Here is a 24,166-nt window from a genome sequence, read left to right on the forward strand (position 1 = left end):
TGAAGAGAAAAGCACCCTGTCAGCCTTGCACCATAAGACATGTTCTCCAATTCATGCCGCATCATGGTAGATCTCTTCTGCATCATCTCTAAAGAATCTACATCCTTCCTGTACCGAGCCAACCAGGACTGAACATAATACTGCAACTGTGTCTGGAGAAAAGGATTTTGAGGAGTGGGTTTATGATTACAGGCAGATAGTATTTTTTCCCAGGGTAGGGGGAGTCCAAAACTGGAGAATGTGGATTGAAAGCGAAAGGCAAAAGATTTAATGGAGCTCTGTGGGTGCAAGCTTTTTCCACATGGTCCCTGTTCCCGTGTGACATCCATCTGACTCTGCAACTCCAAGCAGGAGTGGTTGAGGTGAGAAACCATCAAACTGCATGAATGCACAACAGAGAAAGTGGGGTTTGGGGGAGGCTGGCATGAGGCAGAAACTCTGGCACCAAGCTGAGGGGCTGCATGGCCTCTTCCATTGGTGATGGGTGCGGTGAAATGTTTTGTCACGACCAGTGTTGATGAAGAAATGCTGGAGGGTTCCATGGGTCAGACAGCATCCATGGTAGAAATAGATTGACACATACCTTGGTGGTATAATTTTCCTTGTTGGCATATGGTCTTCACGTACCTCTCAGTTGTTCCTGGGTTATCTGGGGCGTGAGTGTTGCAGGCAAAGCCATGGCACTGTGCCCTTCCCAAATCCCCCTGAAGATCTGCGTGGCAAGCACGCTCCTTACTCTCGCCTCTTTTTTCCACAGTGTGGCAGACACCGGAACTGGAAGCATGGTGGACTCAGAACACTCCCGGCAGCAGTTTCAGACTCCCGGAGCCCGGCTGGGAGCACAGGAGGCCACCGGAATCAGCACCTTGGAACCGGGACAGAAACCACCCTCCTCTCCATCCGGGAAGCTCATCCCCATCAAAGTCCAAATGCTGGATGACACCCAGGAAGTGCACAAAGTTCCGGTAAGTTCAAACACTCCAACCCCACCCCTGCGGGGCTGGATTCTCCCTTCTATTCATTCCCTAGTTGTGCCAGATGTTTCTAGATTTGATTCTGAGCCCTGGTGGGGCTTGTGGAGTAAGTTGAGGATGTCATCCATTGGTAATGTATTCTCTGCCAGTCTGCGTGCTGTGTGCCTTGAAAGTGTGGACAGCAGTGTACATTTTAACATGTACCTGAGAGTGTGGGAATTCATTACTTCCCCAAGGTTGCTAGGTGAAGTCATTTGGTATCCCTTGGCTGTTACTCCTTGGTCTGGCCACAAGAAACAGGACAAAAACAGAATGTTCTTCAACCGTCCTGATGGAATCTTTTGGAAAGGTTGTGATTTGCTGTTGTGTCTTTGAGTGCTGGAGACAGCAGCCTCTTGTTATGGTCTGGTTGTTGGTGATTTATAATTGTTGGCTATTTCTCCTTGCTGAAGCATCTTATTGTCTGGATATGAGAATCAGTAGCAAGGCTGTCCCTCTTACCACTTAAGAAGTAGCAAACACCAGAGGACCGCTGTTTAAACCTCGGGAAGATTTCTCTGGAGTGTGCAGAATTTCCTTTTGGCTTCCTAGGGCATGGAGGCATTAGTGAACTTCCTTCGCCTTAAGCATCAACGTGGTTGGACCAGGACAGGTTGCGGGCGAAAACTGAAAGCTCTGTCCACCTCTGCCTGGATGATGCAGGATGTGTGCTCTACCCTGATCTGTGGAGCGAATGGCCAACTTCTTTGTCTTGCTGGCGCTGAGGACGAGCTGATTGTCCAGACCCAGGTTCAGCACACTCTCCACCTTCTTCCTCTGCTCTTTCTCACCAGCTGCGACAATGGTGTGTTTTCAGATCAAATCAGCAACCACAAAGAAGGCATATCACACAGGGGTAAAGATGAGCAATTACTTTATTAACAAAAAATTCACCTTCAAACTTTAATTCAAAATCCCCCCTTTTATAACAATGCCCACTGGTTACTATGCAAATTTCTATAACAGTGTAAAACAAATAAATTCCCCAGCCTAAATATAACATGTGTAATTAAAGCCCAAGTTATATTTCCAACCAGCCCACAGAAAAGCTTAGACACAAAACACACAAGACTCACAAAGCTTCGATCTCAACTGAGTTTGTTTGGTAAACTGAAGCCAAAGATCTTTGAGAGACAGAGAGCACAAAATTCGAAGTTGTCTTGTGTTGCTTGCAGAGAGAGGAATCACTGGCTTGGACCAGATCCTTCTGGCTGCCTTTGGAATGTTCATCCCTTTTGATATCCCAACATTCTAAACTGTCCTCCAGACCATGACTCCTGCTCTGGGCTGCCTTCCACTCCACAGCACCATCCAGTGGTGGTATATCATCCAAGTCCAGAACTTTTTAGATCACTTTCTGCACATGCTCAGTCCGTCTCCCACTCTTCCAGTCCACCTTCACCTTGGCTCTCTAAGGCAAACTGTCTCTTTTTAACATAAAACCACACAACACATAGGCCAATACACAACACAGAACTCTGTAACAGGTGCAAACCTATTCTGGTGAATAGGGAGTGGAGAGAGGGGACTAAGTAAACAACATTTCTGGGCCGTACTGGGGTTCAGGATTAACGTGGAGCAGATGCCTCCCCCAGTCCTCGGCAGGTCAGGAAGTTGAAGCAATTTATAAATAGGAGTCTAAAATGGGATTTGGACTCAGCAATGTTGATGTATTCCCAAGCCAAGACGGTTTGTAACTGGGAGATGAACCTCAGTTGACCACGGCGATAAAGGACAAGGATTTGCTGCCCAGCTTATCTTTGCTATATTCAGCAGTACACCTTGCTGCAGTCACAGTGATCGCTATTTCTGTGCAGAGGTAGTTGGAAAGGGTACCTCAGGGAGTGTTCCAGCCCTGAACTTGCCCTTTTTCCTTCAGGTTCACTGACCCAACACTGATCCTATGTTAATCCCATTTTATTTCTTTGATGTTTCTGAGGGTGAACAGGAACAGCACCTAGTACCTGAGATTGTCTGATCTCGGAAGCTAAGCAGGCTCAGGCCTAGTCAGTACTTGGAGGGGAGACCGCCTCAGACCACCAAGTACTGTAGGTTTCTGTGAGGGGCCCTGGACAAAAGTGATGACTCTCTGTCTGCCTTATGGTGGACAAAGGTTAAAGAATTTCATGTATGTTACATTCTAAATGTAGTATTACATGACAATAATGGAACCTTTTCCTTAAAATCTGCAGATGCTGGGGTCCAGCTCTAAAGTGCTCTCCAAAGTGCTAGAGAGATACTGTGGGCCACACCGCATCCATCGGAAGTCAAAGGTCCAGTGGACGGTGCGAGTCTGAGTACTTCATCAGGAATGTGGCAAATCAGACACATGCATGAATAAATAGGGGGAGGGGAAGGGGGATGAGCACAGGGCAAACAGATGGGAGGGAAAAGGAGCTGGGAGATGATGGGGGAGAGGGCAGAGGATTAAGAAGCGTAGTGCTCTCATAGGGGAAGGCAGGGACGGGACTGAGGAGGATGAGGGAAATAAAAATACTGGGGGAAAGGGCTCTCAGAAATTGGAAAGCGATTTTGATGAGGTCTGGTGGTTGGAAACTGCCAAGACAGAATTTGTTCATCTAATTTGTGGGTGGCATCAACTTGGTAGTTCATGAGGCCGTGGACCAACAGCCATGCCAGTGTGTATTTGAAGTGGCTGGCTGCTGGGAGGCCTTTACTGTTGCAAAGGGGAACTTGATTCAGATCTTGCTCTGTCTGCTGTTCGATTGCGCCACCGAAACGGATACAATTGACCTGTTTTAAAACCCCACAACGGATTGGTTAAGCACTTGGCATCCTTTATCCTCAAGAGGGAATGTCCTGAGATATTGTGACATAGATTCAAGTTCAGCTACTCTCATGATGTTCCTTGTAATCTGTCTACACGTGCTTCTCGCCCCGAGCATTGCTGTCTGCATTAATTTTGTATCCTCTGTCCATTGGTCAGTGGGTTGATTCTGAATCCCAGTCACTGATATCTGGATCTCTGCTCATTGCCAAGTCCTGGAGCTTTGCACCTGAAGGGCTTCTCTTGTCACAGTCACATCCTTTGTCAGGGAGGGGAGCAGGATTACTCGTGTGGCAATGAGCCATCGAGAAGGTCAGAGGGGTTTAGCTGGTGGTGGCTAGGGAGCTGAAGAATGCAGTGTTGTGTCCAGTGAATAATAAAGGAAAGTCAACTTCAAGGTGTGCTGAAAGCAGCGAGTAAGTGTATTCTTTATTCCTTTGTCAGCTGTGTTAAATCAGTGCCGTTACACTCTTCCTCTTCTCCGAGTGAGAGCATTCATGAGCTGCATTGCAAGCTGACCATATTTTGTTTGGAACCTTGGAATGGCACAGAAACAGGACCCTTTGACATATCTATATTTTAAATGTTTGCAATTTGGACATACATCACGGTCGTAGACCATTTCAGCCCACGAGCCCGTGCCACCCAATGACATTCAATTAACCGTTTCAAACGGAGAGAGGAAACCGGAGCCCCCCCCCCCCCCGGAGGAAACCCTCACAGACACGGGGAGAGCATACAAACTCTTTACAGACAGCGTGGGATTCAAAGCCCGTTCACTGGCGCTGTAATAGCGTGGCACTAACTGTTGCCCAATCGTATTGTGTCGAAGTATTATTCTGTTTGGTCCCCTTGACTGGCACCTGGACCATAGCTCTCCATACCCCTCCTGAAATTGAGTCCAGATTCAGCTGACAGTTTTTTCCACGCTCTCACTATTCTTTACATGAAGAAGTTCCCCATGTTCTCTTTGAACATTTCACTTTTCACCCTTAACTCATGCTCTCTAGTTCTTGTCTCACCCAACCTTATTGGGAAAAACCTGCCTGCATTACTCTGTCTATACCCCTCATAATATTGTGGACCACTCTCAAATCTCCCCTCATTATCTCGACGGTCCGGGGAATAAAGTCCTAACCCGTTTACCCTTTCCCTGTAACTTAGCTCCTCAAGTCCCAGCAAAGTCCTTCTGAGTCTTCCCTGCACTCTTTCATCTTACTGCTATCTTTTATTGGAATGTTATTGTTCCCGGTTTACTGAGAAATTTGTTGTCAGTTATTCAAAAGGCATGTTTTGAGGCACTGAGAATTAAAAGCTTTCTTTCTGTTTCCCATGCAAGGAAATTAAACAAGGGGAGACATTTAGAAATTAATTAATGAACATGAACCGCCTCCAGCCCACAAGACACACCCAGGGGTTCCAAGATCTCTCCTGATGAGGCAGATCAATGGTGAAGAGGGAGGTGCAGAGAAGCCAGAGGAGAAATGGCAGAAGGTGAAGGAGAGGAATAAACCTCAGGCTTTAGAAAATAAACTGGCAACTGACATCTCAATCAGAGGGAAGAGTGGATTATGACATAGACAGATACCAGCAACCTCTCCTCATGTGACGTCAAAGCTAACACAGGCGACTGAGTTAGCAGACAGAAAGGAGGAAAACAAGCAATGTGAAAATCGTGCGAGGGAATAAACAGCCAGTGGGAAATTGATGCTTTAGAAGGGGAGAATTACCAGGGAGCTGATCAAGGCCATGGTGGGCCCAGAAGGATGATGGTCTGTTGCTTTTTTGGATGTTGCATGACTTGCTGAGTTTCTCCAGCAATTCCGTGTCCTGCACTTTTGCCAGCACTACAGTTCTTGTCAAGAACTGTTTGGAGTTGCCTATGAATAATGCGGATTTCTCAAAATTTAAGAACGAATCACCATTCAGATGGCAAATGCAAGCAATAAGATACCTAGGTATACAAATAAATAAAAATCTCGGCCAACTATATAAACTCAATTATTATCCACTAATGAAAAAATTACAGGACGATTTAGAGCATTGGAAAGATTTACCACTAACACTAATAGGAAGGATAAACTGTATTAAAATGAACATTTTTCCAAGGATATTATACCTATTTCAGGCATTGCCAATACACCTGACAGAGAAATTCTTCAAAGAGTTAAAGAAAATAATAAGGAAATTTTTATGGAAAGGGGGGAAACCGAGGATAGCACTAGATAAATTAACAGAATGGTATAAACAAGGAGGCTTACAACTGCCAAACTTTAAAAATTATTATAGAGCCACACAATTAAGATACCTATCAGATTTTTATCAAACAAGGGAAAAGCCAGATTGGACTAGATTAAAATTAGATAAAATAGGGGAAAAGATACCTGAACACATATTATATAAATGGGATGAAAAATTGGTACAACATGGAAGTTCTCCAGTATTACATCATCTACTCAGTATTTGGAAGAAGATTCATGTAGAAAGAAATAAAACAAATTATCAATTACCAAAACTAATATTGACGCAAAACAAGTTACTCCCTTTTACAATAGATAACCTTTCCTTTAGAGAATGGGAGAAAAAAGGGATCAAAAGAATAGAAAATTGTTTTTCAGGAAATAGATTATTATCCTTTGAACAAATGAAAGATGAATACAATATAACTCAAGATCTTCTTCTCTCTTCTTTGGCTTGGCTTCGCGGACGAAGATTTATAGAGGGGGTAAAAAGTCCACGTCAGCTGCAGGCTCGTTTGTGGCTGACAAGTCCGATGCGGGACAGGCAGACACGATTGCAGCGGTTGCAGGGGAAAATTGGTTGGTTGGGGTTGGGTGTTGGGTTTTTCCTCCTTTGCCTTTTGTCAGTGAGGTGGATACAGTGCTGGCATATTACCAATTGAGATCCTACTTGAAGGACAAATTAGGAAGCAGTCTGAGTTTACCAGAGGGAAGTAACTTTGAATATGTGATCACAGACACAATGATAATCAAAAGATTTATAACAAATATGTATATTAAACTGCAAGAAAAGGAGAATGAGGAAACAAATGGTAAAACTAAACAAAAATGGGAACAAGAATTAAATATAAAGATAAAAAAGGAAACATGGGAGAAGTTATGTTCTGGAACGATGAGAAATACAATAAATACGAGGTTAACGTATGATACAATATAACTGGATACACAGGCTATACATTACACCTCAAAAGTTAAATAAATGGGACCCAACAGTATCTGATAGATGTTTTCGATGTAAAAAAAGAAATGGGAACAACAATTCATGCAATCTGGACATGTGAGAATGTAGAAAAATTTTGGGAAGATCTAAACCAAATATTAAATAAAATTATAGAAAACAATATACCAAAGAATCCAGAGATCTTCCTCCTAAGTAACATAAAAAACAAAGAATTTGGAATTGATTTGGAGGATGCACAAAAAAGATTTGTTAAGATAGCTCTAGCCGTAGCAAAAAAATGTATTATGTCAACCTGGAAATCAGAAGATAATTTGAAAATACAACAATGGTATATAGAAATGAATAAATGTATTCCATTAGAAAAAAATAACATAAACTCTGGAAATAATATTGAAATATTTGAACAAATATGGGAGCCTTACATGAAACACAATAGCGAAAACCTACCGGGGACATTCACTACCTAAATTAACGAAAGGAGAAGGAAATGAAAAGAATTGACTCAGTGGAATTTCTTGTTTATTTTTATTGAATGACAACATTGTTTGACTGGTTTAATGTATCCTAGATTTTGTACTTTAAATGGACAGGAGGGGGGAGGTAGGGAGGGTGGGATGTGAGGAGGGAGGGGGGGGGGGAGAAAATGGCACTGTATATATTTGAAAAGGAAAAAATATGTATCATGGTTAATGTGGTTGATGGTGTGAAGAATAAAAAATTAAAAAAAAAAGAACTGTTTGGAGTTTAGAGATCTCACTGGTTGGTGAAATGCTACCATATAGCGAGAATCAAATCAAGCAGGTAATTGTGCAAGTTAATGCCAGATGCAGTTGAATAAAGTTTAATATAATTAGTTAGGGTTCAGAAAAACAAAAGAGTTGTCTTGTATTCACATGATCACTTTTATGGTTTCTCTGAGATATAGCAGCTGTAAACTTTGATCTTGCTATGCTAATGTTTGCACAAGAAGTATTTTTGGTTCACTATCTCAGAAGCCTCACAACACTTCCTCATTAATCAGGAAGGCGGACCACCACCAGCACTACATAAAGGTGTTCTTACGGTGGGCCACCTCCTCCAGGCTGGTTCCATCTGCGGAGAAAAATTTGAGCTTGCCTTTTTATAGAGCAGCCTGTGCCGGTTTTGTGAAAGCGGTGCCTCGTAGCAACCTCTGGAGCGCATGGAGGTGGGGGCAAGTGATGCCTTAGTGCTGCCCGTCGCCATGAGATCTAACATGTGTGCTGAGCAATGGCTGTCTTCATTACCCATAATCCCCCCATGCAGCTGGGTCCACTCTGGGAAACGCAAAGCGGTTCCAGCTGCATGGGGGATTATGGGTATCGAAGAGGGCCATTGATCATTCTTCCAGCTCTTTTGCCTGGCACTGCGCCTCCGGCTCTTTGCTCCCCCCCCTTCTTGCATCCATCGGGAACCCCCCCCACACCCCGGCTCTGCTCCTCCGTCTCCACTCCTCTGCATCTGTCCTCCTTCCTCCCGGGCACTGGCGGCTTGGCAGGCTCCGACTCTCCCCGCTGGGCCTCCGGATCTCTCCAGCTCCTCGCTGCCTTCCTGCTCCTCTGTCTCAATGGCCTTGGTGAAGGGGCGAGGGGCAGAGGAGGAATGAGAAGAGGACATTTCCGGGTGGCAGGAGAGAGCCCTAAACCCCAGTACCAATCACCGTAAGAGCACTGATGGTGGCTTTTGGGTCGCAGGCTGACGGCGTCATCAGCCCACCCCTAGCCAGCCGCTTGCAGCGGCCATACATTTATGATGCATGGTAGAGTGCTCTGCTCTACTGCTGACACTAGATTGAAGAAGGATTGGAGTCGGCGCCTTGGAGCCACTCACGGACCATTTGACGACATTCTGGGATGTATAAGGGCAAAGAATCTCCACATTTACGGTCGGATTTTTTCTCTCTATAAAAGGGCCTTAAGGAGGTTAAGGAGGGCAAGGCTACTGCCCCCATCTTGACAACATTTTACAAGGCCACAATTGAGTGTGTCTTGTCTGGTTGAATCATTTATTGTTTTCACATAACTGCTGTGATGATTTCCCATCAACAATTTATACATTTAACTTCCGGAGTGGCCTTTCACACAGGAAGGATGTTTACACTAAATACCTGAGTTGCGGTAATTTCGTTGGCTGGAGGCGGGCCGTTGTTGACTGTGATGCAGACCCTGCATGCGACGAACAGCGCCTCAATGTCGACATCGTCCTATACATTTAGCCCATTGTTGCGGGCCGCCTGCAGTTCAGTTTAGACCAGGATGCTGGGGGCCCTTTATGATATTGGCTGTCTTCTTGAGTCAGCGCCTCACACAGATGTGTGCAGTGGATGGGAGGTCAGCGCTGGTGGTGGGCCTGGCTGTGTTTACTTCCTTCTGCATTCCTGGATGGTCGAGTTCCCAAACCAGGTTGTCATGCAGTCAGTTAGTCTACTTTCTGCAGGGCCCTTGGAGAGGTTTGATGGAGTATCCGATGACATGCCAAGTCTCCTTTGAAAGTAGAAGTGTTGGTGTGCCTTCTTCACAGTTGCCTCGCTGTGCTAGCTCCAGGGGAGATCCTCTGACATGACTGCCAAGAAATTGAAGGTTCTCACCGTCTTTCCATCAATGCAGACAGGTGTAGGGTCACTCGATCTCTCCTTCCTGTCATTCAGCTCCTTGGTCTCAGTGACTCTCGTTCTGGCAGCACCCATCCAGATTCTCAAGACTGGTGAAAGCTGACTGATCATTCCAGGTTGATGTGTGGAATGGTTCATCCTCTGTCAAACTTGACTGTCAGCCTCGACGCTGGCCTGTTGGGGGACTGGATTGAAGGAGTTAGGCGTTCACTGAACCAAGCCAGACAGGGAAGGAAGACTTCAACATCTTGCGTTGTTTAACCTCCTCGAACCTATGGTGATTATCAATTTTGCTGATATACCACCAAGCAATGGGGTGTGGGTAGTAGCAACCAAAATCTCATTTAGTTTCTAGGGTCCATTTCCTTTCAGAGAGGGCCAGAGGGAGTTCCCTGCCAGCATCTCAGTCTTCCATTGATTGTGCTTGTAGAGTTTTCATGAGGTTGGAATGGAAGGAATTTTGAGATTCAGGAGGCTTTGTGGAGAATTGTGGGAATAGTAGGGATGAGCAAGTCGCCAATTCCCAAACTCTGGAAAATTTGCCAACTAAATAGCCTGCTCCTGAAGTAATATCAGTGTGGAAGATATTCGGGGCAGGTGGAATCTGTGGAGAGAGAGATGTTGTTAGAGCTTCAGGTCAATGTCAATGGACAACAGCTACAAATAGGACTAGCCTGGTGGGCATTGGCTGAATGACCTGTTTCCATGCTGTGGAGCACAGTGAGTCTGTGAGTGCCCTGTGCCTGTCCACCTGGCATTAGTCCTTGAGTATAGCCCTGAGGCAATTCCATTCTGCCTTTTAGGTGCAATCTTTCTGTTATAGCATGGACATTGTTCGAGGAACTCAGTGGGTCAGGCAGCATCTGTGGAAGGGCTAGGACCCTTCATCAGCGACAGCACATAGTGGGCAGGTGCTCGGAGAGCATTAGTCAGAGGGGGAAGAGTACAGGCTGGCAGGTGATGGACACATACAGATGGGAAAGGGGAAGAAAAGCGAGTAGCTAAGAGGTGATGGGAGGGAAGGGCTGAGTATGAAGCTCTCTGATAGGCAGGGCATGGAGAGGGGGGTGGGGGAAGGAAAGTGACAGTGATGGGCCAGTAGATAAGGCAGGGGAGGGGAAAGAGGATGAACAGAGCCAGAGAGATGGGGGGAGGGTTTTCGCAGAAATTGGAGGTCAGTGTTACTGCCAGCAGGTTGGAGACGAGGTGTGGTTTCTCCAATTCTAAGCTGGCCTTTGGTAGTAGCACGAGGCCATGGTCAATCATGTCGGTGTGGCATTGAAATGGTTGGCCACTGAGAGGTCCTTGCTATTGCAGCAGAGGTGCCCAAGTGATTCCCCAATCTGAGTCCTGACTTCCCTCCCACCTTGAGGCCACATCAGGAGCACTGGACACATTATATGACTCCTGCAGATTCATAGATGAAGTGTTACTTCACTTGTAAGAAATGTTTGGTGGAGGTAGAGTGACGTTGGTGTTTCTGGACGAGAGAATATGTCAGGCCGTGCTGACTCATCGTGATCCAGGGTCTGTCTCCACCTAAACTGACAGCTGGCTTTCTTCTCCACCCACTGTCCAGCTGATTTCTTCCAGCAGCTCTTTTCACCACTCCCTGTCCTCACCTCTGCAGTCTCTTTCCTTTGTATCTGGGATTGGATTTAGAAGTGGAATTTAAAGATAGACTTTCATCAAGCATTGAGAAGTAAAATCAAATCCAAACAGTGATAAGGCACTCTCTAGCTAGACACAAGCTATTTTGTCTGAAATGTACAGGAGAGGAGTGGGTGTTTGGGAAAAACCAGTTCAGCAAGGTGGCTGTCTGCATTCTTCATTGCAACATGGGTGAGGACAGGCACTTGTTGGGAATGTTTGTAGGAAAAAAAATAGGCACCTTGATACCCTGGGGGGGGGGAAGAACGGGGAGGGAACGTGATCTGATTGCCTGAATGAGAAGCTTTCTCTGGTGTAATACCAAGGCATTCTGTGTAACTTTGGGAGGAGACACTTTCAAATTGCAACACCCTTGTACCCCTCCTGCGACCCAGGTTAGATGACTGGGCCTCCTGCACCTTTCAAATAGCAGCCTAACCTACCTGTTAAATTGCCAATTAAGAGGGATCCCAACCCTGCAATGACGTGGTGAGTGAAGCGTCACGCAGTCGCAGGGAATCCCCCTGTTCCCTGTGTTCCTTCTATCCCCTTTCTGTTTAAAGTTCCAGAGTAACTGGTTGAGCCTGTGTTCCTTCTATCCCCTTTCTGTTTAAAGTTCCAGAGTCACCGGGTGAGCCATTTCCCCTTTCAAATAGGTGGAAGTGAACACCCAGTTAAGTTTTACCACCTCTGAGATAGGTCTGGAACCCATTCAAATACCTTTCGACCTTGTCATTTGCCCAGTTAACACCATTTTACAAGGCAATTTGAAAGGGCCCATTGACAGCCTCGTGATCATATTCAAAAGGCTCGGATCGAGGCGTTCGGGATCGCCGTGCAGCTGCAGAGGTTGCCGGAGCGTAGGAGGTGAATCCACGTTTGGGTCTCTGAAGAGACTCTCTTTTGCTTCTTGATTTCTTGTCTGTGGGGCACTGGGCAATGCGAGGGGGGGGGGCCTCATTGTTTGTCTTTTGTGCATTATTACAGGTTATGACACTAAAGGAATCTTGTTCCTTGAGGCAGGTATAATGGTGGCTGATGCCAAGCAGGTCGAGCAACATCAGTGGGAGAAAAAGAATGGTCCACATTTCAGGTCAGAACCCTTCACTGATGAGCTTCTCCAGCAGACTATGCTTTTCTGATTTCAGATTTATTGTCAGAGTATATACATGGGATCACGTACAACCCTGATATTCTTTTTTCTGTAGGCGAGGCAGAATTACCACTTATTGGTCGTGCAAAAAAATGTACAGAGCTTATACATGTAAACAAATAAAGAATTGTTAATAGATAACAACTGTAAGCAAACTGTGCAATACAGAAAGTGTTAAAAAACCAATAAAGTGCACAAGTAAGAGTCCTTAAATTAATAGTTTTTACACAGCCACTGCGTAACAAGAAATTATCACAAAGTTCCAGTGGCGCAGGCCGTGTAAAAAGTTTGGAATGGAAATGAGCAACTCTTTCCCATTCCGAAATTTTTCCTGTGGCAGGCCTACACGTTTTTGCAGATGGCCTGCAGTCTAAACCGAACTGCTGGCAACAGTGGGGTGATGAATACGGCGCACACTGACGATGTCGATGCAGTGATGTCGATGTCGATTGCAGGGCCTACGTCTCGATCGATGTGGGACGACGTCCAGCCTTCCGTGACTCTGTTATTTTAGTGTAAATATCCTTTCCATGTGAACGGCCACTATGGGGGGTAAGAATGAAAAATATCGATGGGAAATTATCATGACAGCCGTGTAAAAACCATAGCTGATTGAGTTTGTCGGTGAGGAGTCTGATGGTGGAGGGGTAGCAGCTGTTCCTGAACCTGGTATATTTGGCAGTCTCCAGTTGGTTTCCAGCTGCTTTTGAAGTGTAATAATGCCCTGGGCCGTGTTATTTTTGTTTTGGTGGTGCTGCTGTGTGGTCTTGTCAGAATGGAGTGCTGAGGAAAAATGCTGCACTATTGGTGAAACATCTTCTGGCTGAAAAGTTAAACTTGAAACCCCAAATGCTCCCTCATCACATCCATGGCTCTTTGGATCCCTGTCATTTTAGATCCTTGCAATCAATGTTGCCTGGCCACTTGAACGTTGCTCTCCGTGGGGTCTTGCTATTCAGAAATTGTTTAACTAACCCGAAAGCATTGCCACGTGGTGATGGGCAGTGAAACTGTGAGAGCTTCAACTCCATCTATAAATTCACGGATGTCACCACTATCGTAGGCAAGGTCTATAACAGCGAGGAGGCAGCGTACAGAAGATAGAGGAACTTGGTGCCAGGACAGCAAGTTCTCCCTCAATGTCTGTCAGAGCAAGGAGCTTGTTGTAGACTTCTGGAGGAGGGGAAGGTCTCAGACCCTGCGACTCATCAACAGTGCTGAGGTGGAGAGAAAGGTTCCCAGGAGTCAACATCCCCAGAGGCCTGTCCTCGTTCACCTATGTAGATCCAATGGCCAAAAGTGTGCGCCAGTGCCCCTGCTTCCTCATAAGTCCAAGGAATTTTGGCATGTTACCTGCATGCTTAACAACTATTGGTGCCCTACTGAAAGTATCCGGTCAAGGTGCACATCCAGGTGGAATGGGAACTGCTCTGCCCAAGACCGCAAGAAACTGCAGAGGGTTTTGAACATTGCGCAGCCCATTACATCAACCCCCTCCCCATTGGCTCCTCTCAATACCTGCTACAGCCATGGTAAAGCAGCCAACGTATTAAAAGACTCCTCTTACCCTGGCCACATTCCCTTCACCCACTTCCTGATGAGAAGATTCACCGGTGTGCAATCAAGCACCACCACACGGGGGGATAGTTTCTATTCCGCCTTTATCAGTTTCCTGAGTGAACCTGAAACTAATAAGATTATACTCTTCTTACCTTCTCTCCAGCCTTAAAATCTAACCCTCACCTGCATACTTTACGCTAACCAGTTAATCTGCCGACTTGCAGTTCTTGGGATGTGGGAAGAAACTAGAGAACCTGGGAGGGAAACCTGCAAACACCACACAGACAGTACTGGAGGTTGAATTGAACCTGTGTTCCTGGAGCCATGAATCAGTGGGCCTAACTGCTATACCAGTGTGTTGCTGTTGGTTCTGCAGTGAACCTTGCACTGATAACTAATAAACCCACGTGCTGTCCTCCCCAACCAGCAGCGTTGTTTTGCAATTGTGTTATAGAGCACGACACTGCAGCATAGAAACAGGCACTGTGGTCTATCTGGTCCATGCTGAACTATTTTTCTGTCTCATCCCATTAACCTGCACCTGCACCAAATCCTTCCATCGCCCCTCCCATCCATTTATCTATCCAAATTTTTCTTGTGCTAAGATCAAGCTCACAATACCACTTCAACTGACAGCTCGTTCCACCCTCTCGCAACGTTTAAAACATTTCACCTTTCATTCTTGTCTCACCCAACCTCGGTGGAAAAAAGCCTGCTTTCATTCGCTCTCCCAATGCCCCTAATAATTTTTTACATTCCCCCTGGTATTTGACAAAGAGCAGATCCCTTGATCTATCCCCATTTCCTGGGTCAGCCTGCCCACTGAGACTTTGCTGGATCTGTCCTTTCACGATTGGAAGTGGGCAAGCTCCATTGAAGATGCTCGCGTGGCAGAAATTTTGCAGCTTAACTTTAAAAAGCTAAACTTAGATTCCTACCTCGTGTCCTGGGAGCTCGAGTTCGTTGAGCCCAGAGCTCGATGTTCCAAGGCACCTTTTAATTTGAAGTCTATTATGTGGTTGGAACCTGCTGGCCAGCTACCAGTAAAGTTTGGCTTGTGAGCCACAATTCCACTGCCTTGAAGTTCTTTATATGTATTGGATCAATCGAATTTTGCAGTGAATCTTCTGCATGTGAGTGGTGCAGGGATTTGTAACCCAGATTTGATACCTTTGGGGGTTTTTCTGGTGGATTTTGCACATTCTCCATGTGAGCAAAGATCTGCCAGATTTAGGGCCCAGATAATGGGATGGACGTACCTCAAGAAAGTTGAAAATTGGAGCGGATTCTGCATCCCATGAAGTGCAGCTTTGTAAATTAAAGTTTTCTAAATTCCAGTCTTGAGCTGTGGAATTTTGTCCAAATGCCTGCATTGAAAATCTATTACAGAAGGCAATTTTCAACATCAGAATCTGTGGGCTGGTGTTGGCAGGATGTTAGGCATTTTGTAGTTGTAAACAGCATTAAACATGTCGGCTGGGTCTGTTGTATCCACAGAAGTGAATCTCTTCCCAGGAAAGTTCAGGCGAGAGGCTTGCGTGCATTTAACTCTGAAGAGAAGACGCAGAATGAGGGGAGGGGTCTTGATGAGAGACAGAGTGCGGGAGTTTTTGAAGGGAGCTGTGTACAATTGTGAGAGGTTGTAGAGATAATGCAAGTAGGCATGTTCCACTCAGGTTGGGTGAGACAAGAATGAGAGGGCATGGGTTGAGAAAAGCAAAATATTTAAGGGGAATGTCTTCACTCAGAGGGTGGTGAGAGTGTGGAACAAGCTGCCAGATGAAGTGTTGAATGCGTGTTCAATTTTGAATTTTTAAGAGAAAATTTGATAGATACATAGATGGGTATGATGGAGTAAATGGTTCAGCACTGACTGGTTTGTGTTGTAGTATGCTATGGTTTTATGGAGGGGTGTGAAAGAATGAATTCTATGCATGCTGAAGGTTTAGCAGCAGATGAGTCAGTGCATGATGGAACCAACAGGCAGCTTCAAGGGGGACCCTGTGGAATCCTCTCCGCATCTCTCCACCCCACCCCCCAACAGTCGGAGCATATTCATGGTCAACTTTGCATTTGTCAGATCGACCTCCTGGAGAATGAATCTGTGGAGACTGTGACTGAAAAGGTTTGTTCTGCCTGCTCTCTGGGAAAGTCGGTCCAAACTTAAATTGTAATTTGTTTTAAATTTTAATTTTTAATTTTTTACAGCACAGTAACAGGCCTTTTCAGCCCATGAGTCTGTGCCACCCAATTAACCTACACCCCTGGTACGTTTCAAACGGTGGAAGGAAATTGGAGCTCCCGCCCCAGGGAAAACCCACACAGATGGGGAAAACGTACAAACTCCTTATGGACAGTGTGGGATTCGAACACGTCCCAATAGTTGGCGACGTAAAGGCATTGCATTAACTGATACGCCAACCATGCCGCCACTTAAGTGCAGCATTTAGGGTGGTAATAAAACAGAAGTGCTGGGTGCAGTGCTATCGTAGGTCATCGACTGCAGCGTGCAGAGAACAATACAGAAGAGAGAAATTCTCCTTGAATGTGGGGTCCATGTTTAGTAGCTTTTTAAAAAAAATTCTTCTGCCCAGTGGGAGATGGGGGAGAGGAGTCCTTTCATGTGTTGGCAGCTTTTCTGAGTGGAGGAGTGGTTGGTCTGTGTGATGCCCTCATGCTATCCCACATTCTCCCATTAGCTCACACACCCTTACCATTGATCTTTTTAAATTTTTTTATTTATTTTCCACACTATGAAACATATCAATCAAAATACAGACAAACATTTCCCTCTTAAATAAACTCAGTGGCATTTTCTCCCCTTTTTTTCCCCCTACCTTCCCTCCCCCCTCCAAATCCATTAAACGTTCAATATGTACAATACAATAAACCCATTAAACAATGTCATCACACAATGAAAATAAACAAGAAAATTGTGTGTTCGACTTTTACACACTGGATCAAGTCATTTTGTCTTCTTATCATTTTAGGGGGTGGAGATCCGAGGCAAGCCCTCTCTGTTGTGTTCCATGTACAGTTCCCAAATTTGTTTAAATAATGTGACTTTATTTTTTAAATTATATGTTATTTTTTCCAATGGAACACATTTATTCATTTCCATGTACCATTGCTGTATTCTCAGGCTCTCTTCTGATTTCCAAGTTGACATTATACATTTTTTTGCTACAGCTAAGGCTATCATAATAAATCTTTTTTGGGCTTCATCCAGTTTGAGGCCTAATTCTTTACTTCTTATATTAATTACTTAGAAGAAAGATCTCTGGATTTTTTGGTTTGTTGCTTTTTGTGATTTTATTTAATACCTGATTTAGATCTTCCCAAAACATTTTCTCTTTCTCACATGCCCAAATTGCATGTACTGTTGTTCCTGTTTCCCTCTTACAGCGAAAACATCTATCTGATACTGTTGGGTCCCATTTATTTAACTTTTGGGGCATGATACATAAACTGTGTAACCAATTATATTGTATCATGCGTAACCTCGTGTTTATTATATTTTTCATTGTTCCAGAGCATAACTTTTCCCATATTTCATTTTTTATCTTTGTTTAAATATTTTTCCCACTTTTGTTTATTATTTCATAATTTCATCGTTTTCCTTCTCTTGCAGCTTGATGTACATGTTTGTTATAAATCTTTTTATTATCGTTGTTTCTGTAATCACATATTCAAAGCTGCTTCCTTCTGGTAATCTCAGTCTGCTTCCCAATTTGTCCTTTAAGTAGACTTTCAGTTGATGGTATGCAAACATTGTATCATGAGTTATTCCATATTTGTACTTCATTTGTTCAAATGTTAATAAATTATTTCCCAAAAAACAATTTTCTATTCTTTTAATTCCTTTTCTGTCCCATTTTCTAAAGGAAAGGTTATCTATTGTGAAAGGGATTAGTTGATTTTGTGTTAATAATTTTTTTTTTCCTTTCTTCTTTTGGTGCAGTACTGGTGCCTTCTCCCCTATTTTATCTTGCTCTATCTTGGTCCAATCTGGTTTTTCCCTTGTTTGATAAAAAACTGATAGATACCTTAATTGTGCTGCTCTATAATAATTTTTAAAGTTTGGTAGCTCCAAACCACCTTGTTTGTACCATTCTGTTAATTTATCTAGCGCTAACCTTTTTTTTTTCCCCCTTTCTATAAGAATTTCCTTATTATTCTCTTTAGTTCATTGAAGAATTTCTCTGTTAAGGGAATTGGTAACGATTGAAATAGGTATTGTATCCTTGGGAAGACATTCATTTTAATGCAATTTACCCTCCCTATCAATGTTGGTGGCAATTCTTTCCAATGTTCTAAGTCATCCTGTAATTTCTTTATTAATGGCTGATAATTTAATTTGTATAGGTGGCCTAAATTATTATCTAATCTAATACCTAGGTATCAGAATGCTTGTGTTTGCCACTTAGATGGTGATTCTTTTTTAAACTCTGTGTAATCCGCATTATTCATTGGCATCGCTTCACTTTTATTTGTGTTGATCTTGTACCCTGATATTTCTCCATATTCCTTCAATTTCTTATGTAGTTCTTTTACTGATATTTCTGGTTCTGTTAAGTATACTATGTGAGCTTGCAGGCATCTCAGATTGAAGAGACTGCCATTCGTGCGGTACCGGATGTAAACAGCATCTTCATTGTTGAGGTCTTTCATGGCTTGTTTCAGCATCATGCTGAAGAATATAGTAAAGAGGGTTGGTGCGAGGACGCAGTCTTGCTTCACGCCGGTGTCAATGGAGAAGGGTTCGGAGAGCTCATTGCTGTATCCGACCCGACCTTGTTGGTTTTCCTGCAGTTGGATAACCATGTTGAGGAACTTGGGGGGGCATCTGAGGCGCTTTAGTTGCCCATTCAGAGCCAGCTCTCCAGTGCAAGACATCCTGTTTTGCGGAAACTGCCAAAATGTTTGGCCTGGAAGTCAGCCTGAAGAAAACTGAGGTCCTCCATCAGGCAGCTCACCACCATGACCACCAGCCCCCCCACATCTCCATCGGGCACACAGAACTCAAAACGGTCAACCAGTTTACCTACCTCGGCTGCACCATTTCACCTGATGCAAGGATCGACAAAGAGATAGACAACAGACTCGCCAAGGCAAATAGCACCTTTGAAAGACTATACAAAAGAGTCTGGAAAAACAACCACCTGAAGAAACACACAAAGATCAGCGTGTACAGAGCCGTTGTCATACCCACGCTCCTGTTTGGCTCTGAATCATGGGTCCTCTACCGGCATCACCTATGGCTCCTCGAACGCTTCCATCAGTGCTATCTCCGCTCCATCCTCAACATTCATTGGAATGATTTCATCACCAACATCGAAGTACTCAAGCTGGCAGAGTCCGCAAGGATCGAATCCATGCTGCTGAAGACCCAACTGCGCTGGGTGGGTCACGTCTCTAGAATGGAGGACCATTCCCTTCCCAAAATCGTGTTATATGACGAGCTCTCCACTGGCCACCGAGACAGAGGTGCACCAAAAAAGAGGTACAAGGACTGCTTAAAGAAATCTCTTGGTGCCTGCCACATTGACCACTGCCAGTGGGCTGATATCGCCTCCAACTGTGCATCTTGGTGCCTCACAGTTTGGCGGGCAGCAACCTCCTTTGAAGAAGACCGCAGAGCCCACCTCACTGACAAAAGACAAAGGAAAAACCCAACACCCAACCCCAACCAACCAATTTTCCCTTGCAACTGCTGCAACCATGCCTGCCTGTCCCGCATCAGACTTGTCAGTCACCAACGAGCCTGCAGCAGACGTGGACATACCCCTCCATAAATCTTCATCCACGAAGCCAAGCCAAAGAAAGAAACGAAAGAAGTATACTATGATGTCATCTGCAAATAAACTGATTTTATAATCCTTCTCCTTTATTTTTATCCCTTTTATTTTATTTTCTGTTCTTATCAGTTCTGCCAATCGTTCTATTGCTAAAGTGAACAGTGAGGGAGATAGTGGACATCCCTGCCCAGTTGATCTACTTAATTTAAATTGGTTTGATACATATCCATTTACTGTCACCTTCACCTTATATAATGCTTTAATCCAATTAATATATTTTTCTGGTAGGTTGAACCTTGTAGTACTTTGAATAAATAATTCCATTCTACCCTGTCAAAGGCTTTCTCTGCATTAAAAGCAGCAGGCAGTGTTGGTATCTTATTTCTTTGTACTGCATGGATTAAATTAATGAACTTACAGGCATTGTCTGTTGTTCATCTTTTCTTAATAAATCCAGTTTGATCTTGTTTTACTATTTTTGGTACACAGTCGGCTAATCTGTTTGCTAATAGTTTTGCTATTATTTTATCATCTGAATTAAGTAGAGATATTGATCTATATGATGCTGGTGTTAGTGATCTTTCCCCGTCTTTGGTATTACTGCAATTATTGCTGTTTTACATGAATCTGGCAAGATTTGTGTTTCTCCTATCTGGTTCATTACTTCCAGGAGAGGAGGAATTAATAACTCTTTAAATTTTTTATAGAATTCTATTGGGAGTCCATCCTCTCCAGGTGTTTTATTGTTTGGTAATATTTTTTAATATATCCTATATTTCCTCTATTTCAAATGGTTTTATCAATTTGCTTTGCTCCTCTTCTTGCAATTTCGGTAGTTCAATTTTAGCTAAAAACTCATCTATTTTGTCTTCTTTCCCTTCGTTCTCAGTTCAGTATAATTGTTCATAGAATTCCTTAAAGTTTTCATTGATCTCTGTTGGGTTATATATAATTTGTTTGTCCTTTTACCTTGATACCAATACAGTTCTTTAAGCTTGTTCTGTTTTAAGTTGCCAGGCTAGTATTTTGTGCAGTTTTTCTCCTAGCCCATAATACTTCTGCTTTATTTTCATAATGTTCTTCTCCACCTTGTACGTTTGTAATGTTTTTTTTTTGTCTGCCAATTCTCTTCTTTTTGTTGTATCTTCCCTTGTTGCTAGTTCTTTTTCTGTACTTACTATTTCCCTTTCCAACTGTTCTATTTCCCAATTGTAGTCCTTTTTCATCTTAGATAACTTATTATCTGTCCTCTAATGAAGGCTTTCATTGCATCCCATAATATAAATTTGTCGTTCACTGATTCCGTATTTATTTCAAAGTACATTTTAATTTTGCGCTTTATAAATCCTCTAAATTCCTGTCTTTTAAGTAGCATGGAGTTTAATCTCCATCTATATGTTCTTGGTGGGATGTCCTTCAGTTCTATTGCTGATAACAGGGGTGAATGATCCAACAGCAATCTAGCTTTATATTCCGTTTTCCTAACTCTCCCTTTGATATGGGGTGACAACAGGAACAAGTCAATCCTTGAGTATGTTTTATGTCTACTCGAATAATATGAGTATTCCTTCTCCTTTGGGTGTTGCCTCCTCCATATATCCAACAGTTGCATTTCCTGCATTGATTTAACCATAAATTTGGCCACTTTATTCTTTTTGCTCGTCTTTTGTCTGATTTTATCCACCTTTGGGTCCAAATTAAGGTTAAAATCCCCTCCTATCAATATATTCCCCTGTGTATCTACAATCTTCAAAAAGATATCTTGCATAAACTTTTGATCCTCTTCATTAGGTGCATATATATTGACCAAATTCCAGAATTCTGAATATATCTGACACTTTATCATTACTGCTGGATCTATTATTTCCTACTCTATTTTGATTGGTACATTTTTATTGATTAATATAGCTACAACTCTGGCTTTTGAATTGTGTGATGCTGCTGTTGTGTGCCCTACCCAGTCTCTCATTCATTTATTATGTTCCACTTCAGTTAGATGCATTTCCTGCATGAATGCTATATCTATTTTTTTCTTTTTTCAGTAAATTTAATAGCCTCTTCCTTTTGATTTGGTTATGTATTTCATTAATGTTTATAGTCATATAGTTCAACATGGCCATCTCATACTCTGTTTACACCTCATTTCAGCTTCCTCACCACCATCTTTCCCCTTTTCCCCATTTTCATCTCTCAGTTTTCCCTTTTTGATCTCAATGTATGACAGCACTTCTAAAACATAAAATACTTCAACAACTCCCACATCTAAAATTTCCTTAACCCCAAGTGTTCCCCTCCCCCCCGCCCTCTTTGAGTTGCCCCTTGTTCCTTGCCGGGCAACCACAACTTCCCTATCCATTCCTATTGCGAACCTGCTCGCAGGCGTCAACCGATTTCACAGTGACTGTTATTCTCTCCCACCCAACCCCCTCCAGAAAAGACTTTTATCTTCACATTTAACAAAGCTCACCCTCTTCTTTTTTCCCCCATCCTTTTTTTCCCCTCTCCCTTACTTCCCTTTTCTTTCCCTTCTTTAGTTCTTACTTGTACATTATTTTTACATCTTTATATGTAGTTTTCTCGTCATTCTTTGTTCTTGTTATATCTCTTCATCTCTCTTTCTGTCCTGCAGGCGTTCTGCAAATTCTCGTGCTTTCTCCGGATCCGAGAACAGTCTGTTTTGCTCCCCCGGGATAACTATTTTAAGCACTGCTGGATATCTTAACATAAATTTATAGCCTTTTTTCCATAGGATCGATTTTGCTGTGTTAAACTCCTTCCTCTTCTTTAGGAGTTCAAAACTTATGTCTGGGTAAAAAAAATGTTTGACCCTTGTATTCCAATGGTTTTTTCTCTTCTCTAATTTTCTTCCTTGCCCTCTCCAATATATTTTCTCTTGTCGTGTATCTCATAAATTCTACTAAAATGGATCTTAGTTTTTGTTGTGACTGTGGTTTCGGGGTTAGTGTTCTGTGTGCCCTTTCTATTTCCATTCCTTCCTGTATTTCTGGCATTCTCAGGACCTTTGGGATCCATTCTTTTATAAATTCTTACATAATTTTGCTGCCTTCATCTTCCTTTAGGCCCACTATCTATATATTGTTTCGCCTACTATAGTTTTCCATTATATCAATCTTCTGAGCTAATAACAACTCTTGAGACTCTTTAACTTTTTTGTCACTGTCTTCCAATTTTCTTAGGTCATTTATTTCCATTTTTACAGCCATTTCTTGTTCTTCCACATTTTCTAATCTTTTTCCTATTTCTGTCATGACCAGCTCTATTCTACTCATTTTTTCTTCTGTACTTTTCATTTCACTAAATTCTAATGTCAACCATTCTTTTAATGCTTTCATTTGTTCTTGAAATTTTTAAAAATCTGTATACAGTCCATCTATTTTACCTTCAATTCCTCTGTACAGAGCTTGGTTTTCTTCTTCTGTGTCTGCACCTGTGTTTGTGTCTTCTACTTCTCTTCCTTGTATCTGTGTCTCTTCTGACTTACTTGTTGAGCTGCTTGCCTCAGTTTGTTGGGTGTTTTTTTTGCATTGCTTCTTGTTGTTGGTCCTCTTCTTTTGGGCTAGTTATCTGTTGGGCTTCCTGTTGCTGTTTTTCTTTCTTATCACTCCCTTTCCCGTTGCTTTCCTCCTCTTCCAGCTGACAGCCCTGCTGTCGGGCATCTCTCAGCTGGTCACGCTTTGTAAGTTCACTCCACAGCTGGGCCCCCTTCCCATCGGTGTTTTCCTTTACCTTGGTGTGCACATTGCGCACTTTTGTTTGGCTCAGAGAGCCATTTTTGCAGTCCCGCAGTCGGGAGGTCACGACCCTGCGGGGTCGCCACTAACTTTGGGGAGCGGGCTCCTCTGTCCCCAGCGGGTCCCTGCCTCTTCATGCAGGTAAGGCCTTCTCCTTTCTCTTCTGGCATCTTTCCTTTTTTTCCTGTTGTTTTTGCTTTTTCCTCCTTCTTGGTTGCCAGTTTCTTTCTTTTCTCCACACCTTTATCTTTTATTTGTTGTGTTTTGTGTTTCATGAGCTTTGCGTTTTCTTCACTTTATTTCTTTTCTGGAGAGGGCTGGTATTCCCCTACCGGCCATTACATGACTCCTCTCTCCCTTGCCATTGATCTTGAAGGCTTGTCCTGTTTAATCTCTCAGGCCTTGCATCCTCCTTTTCTCTCCCCCGTACATGCTTGGAATTGTTTCCACTTCTAGATCTGAGGAGTGTCATGAGGCATTTATTATCATCTAACTGTACATTTACAGCCACAGAAAACAGCATCACTGTTGATCATCACACACACGCCCACACTCACACACTCACTCACCCGTTCACTTTCACACACTCACTCTCAGCCCACAGACACACACATGTATGTAT

The 24,166-nt window shown here is 43.4% G+C and overlaps 1 protein-coding gene across 2 annotated transcripts in view; it reads left to right on the forward strand.

Annotated features, from left to right (window-relative positions):
* LOC138739013 (FERM, ARHGEF and pleckstrin domain-containing protein 1-like) overlaps positions 1-24,166 on the forward strand; it is a 302,053-nt gene that overhangs the window by 18,470 nt on the left and 259,417 nt on the right. For both annotated transcript variants that reach the window (XM_069890341.1, XM_069890340.1), the window contains exon 2: positions 758-965. In XM_069890341.1, the coding sequence (XP_069746442.1) occupies positions 783-965 (183 nt within the window). In that variant the 5' untranslated portion in view covers positions 758-782. The remainder of the gene's footprint in view (positions 1-757; positions 966-24,166) is intronic.

The sequence above is a fragment of the Narcine bancroftii genome, chromosome 7, assembly GCF_036971445.1.
Source record: "Narcine bancroftii isolate sNarBan1 chromosome 7, sNarBan1.hap1, whole genome shotgun sequence".
NCBI classification, from domain to species: Eukaryota; Metazoa; Chordata; class Chondrichthyes; order Torpediniformes; family Narcinidae; genus Narcine; species Narcine bancroftii.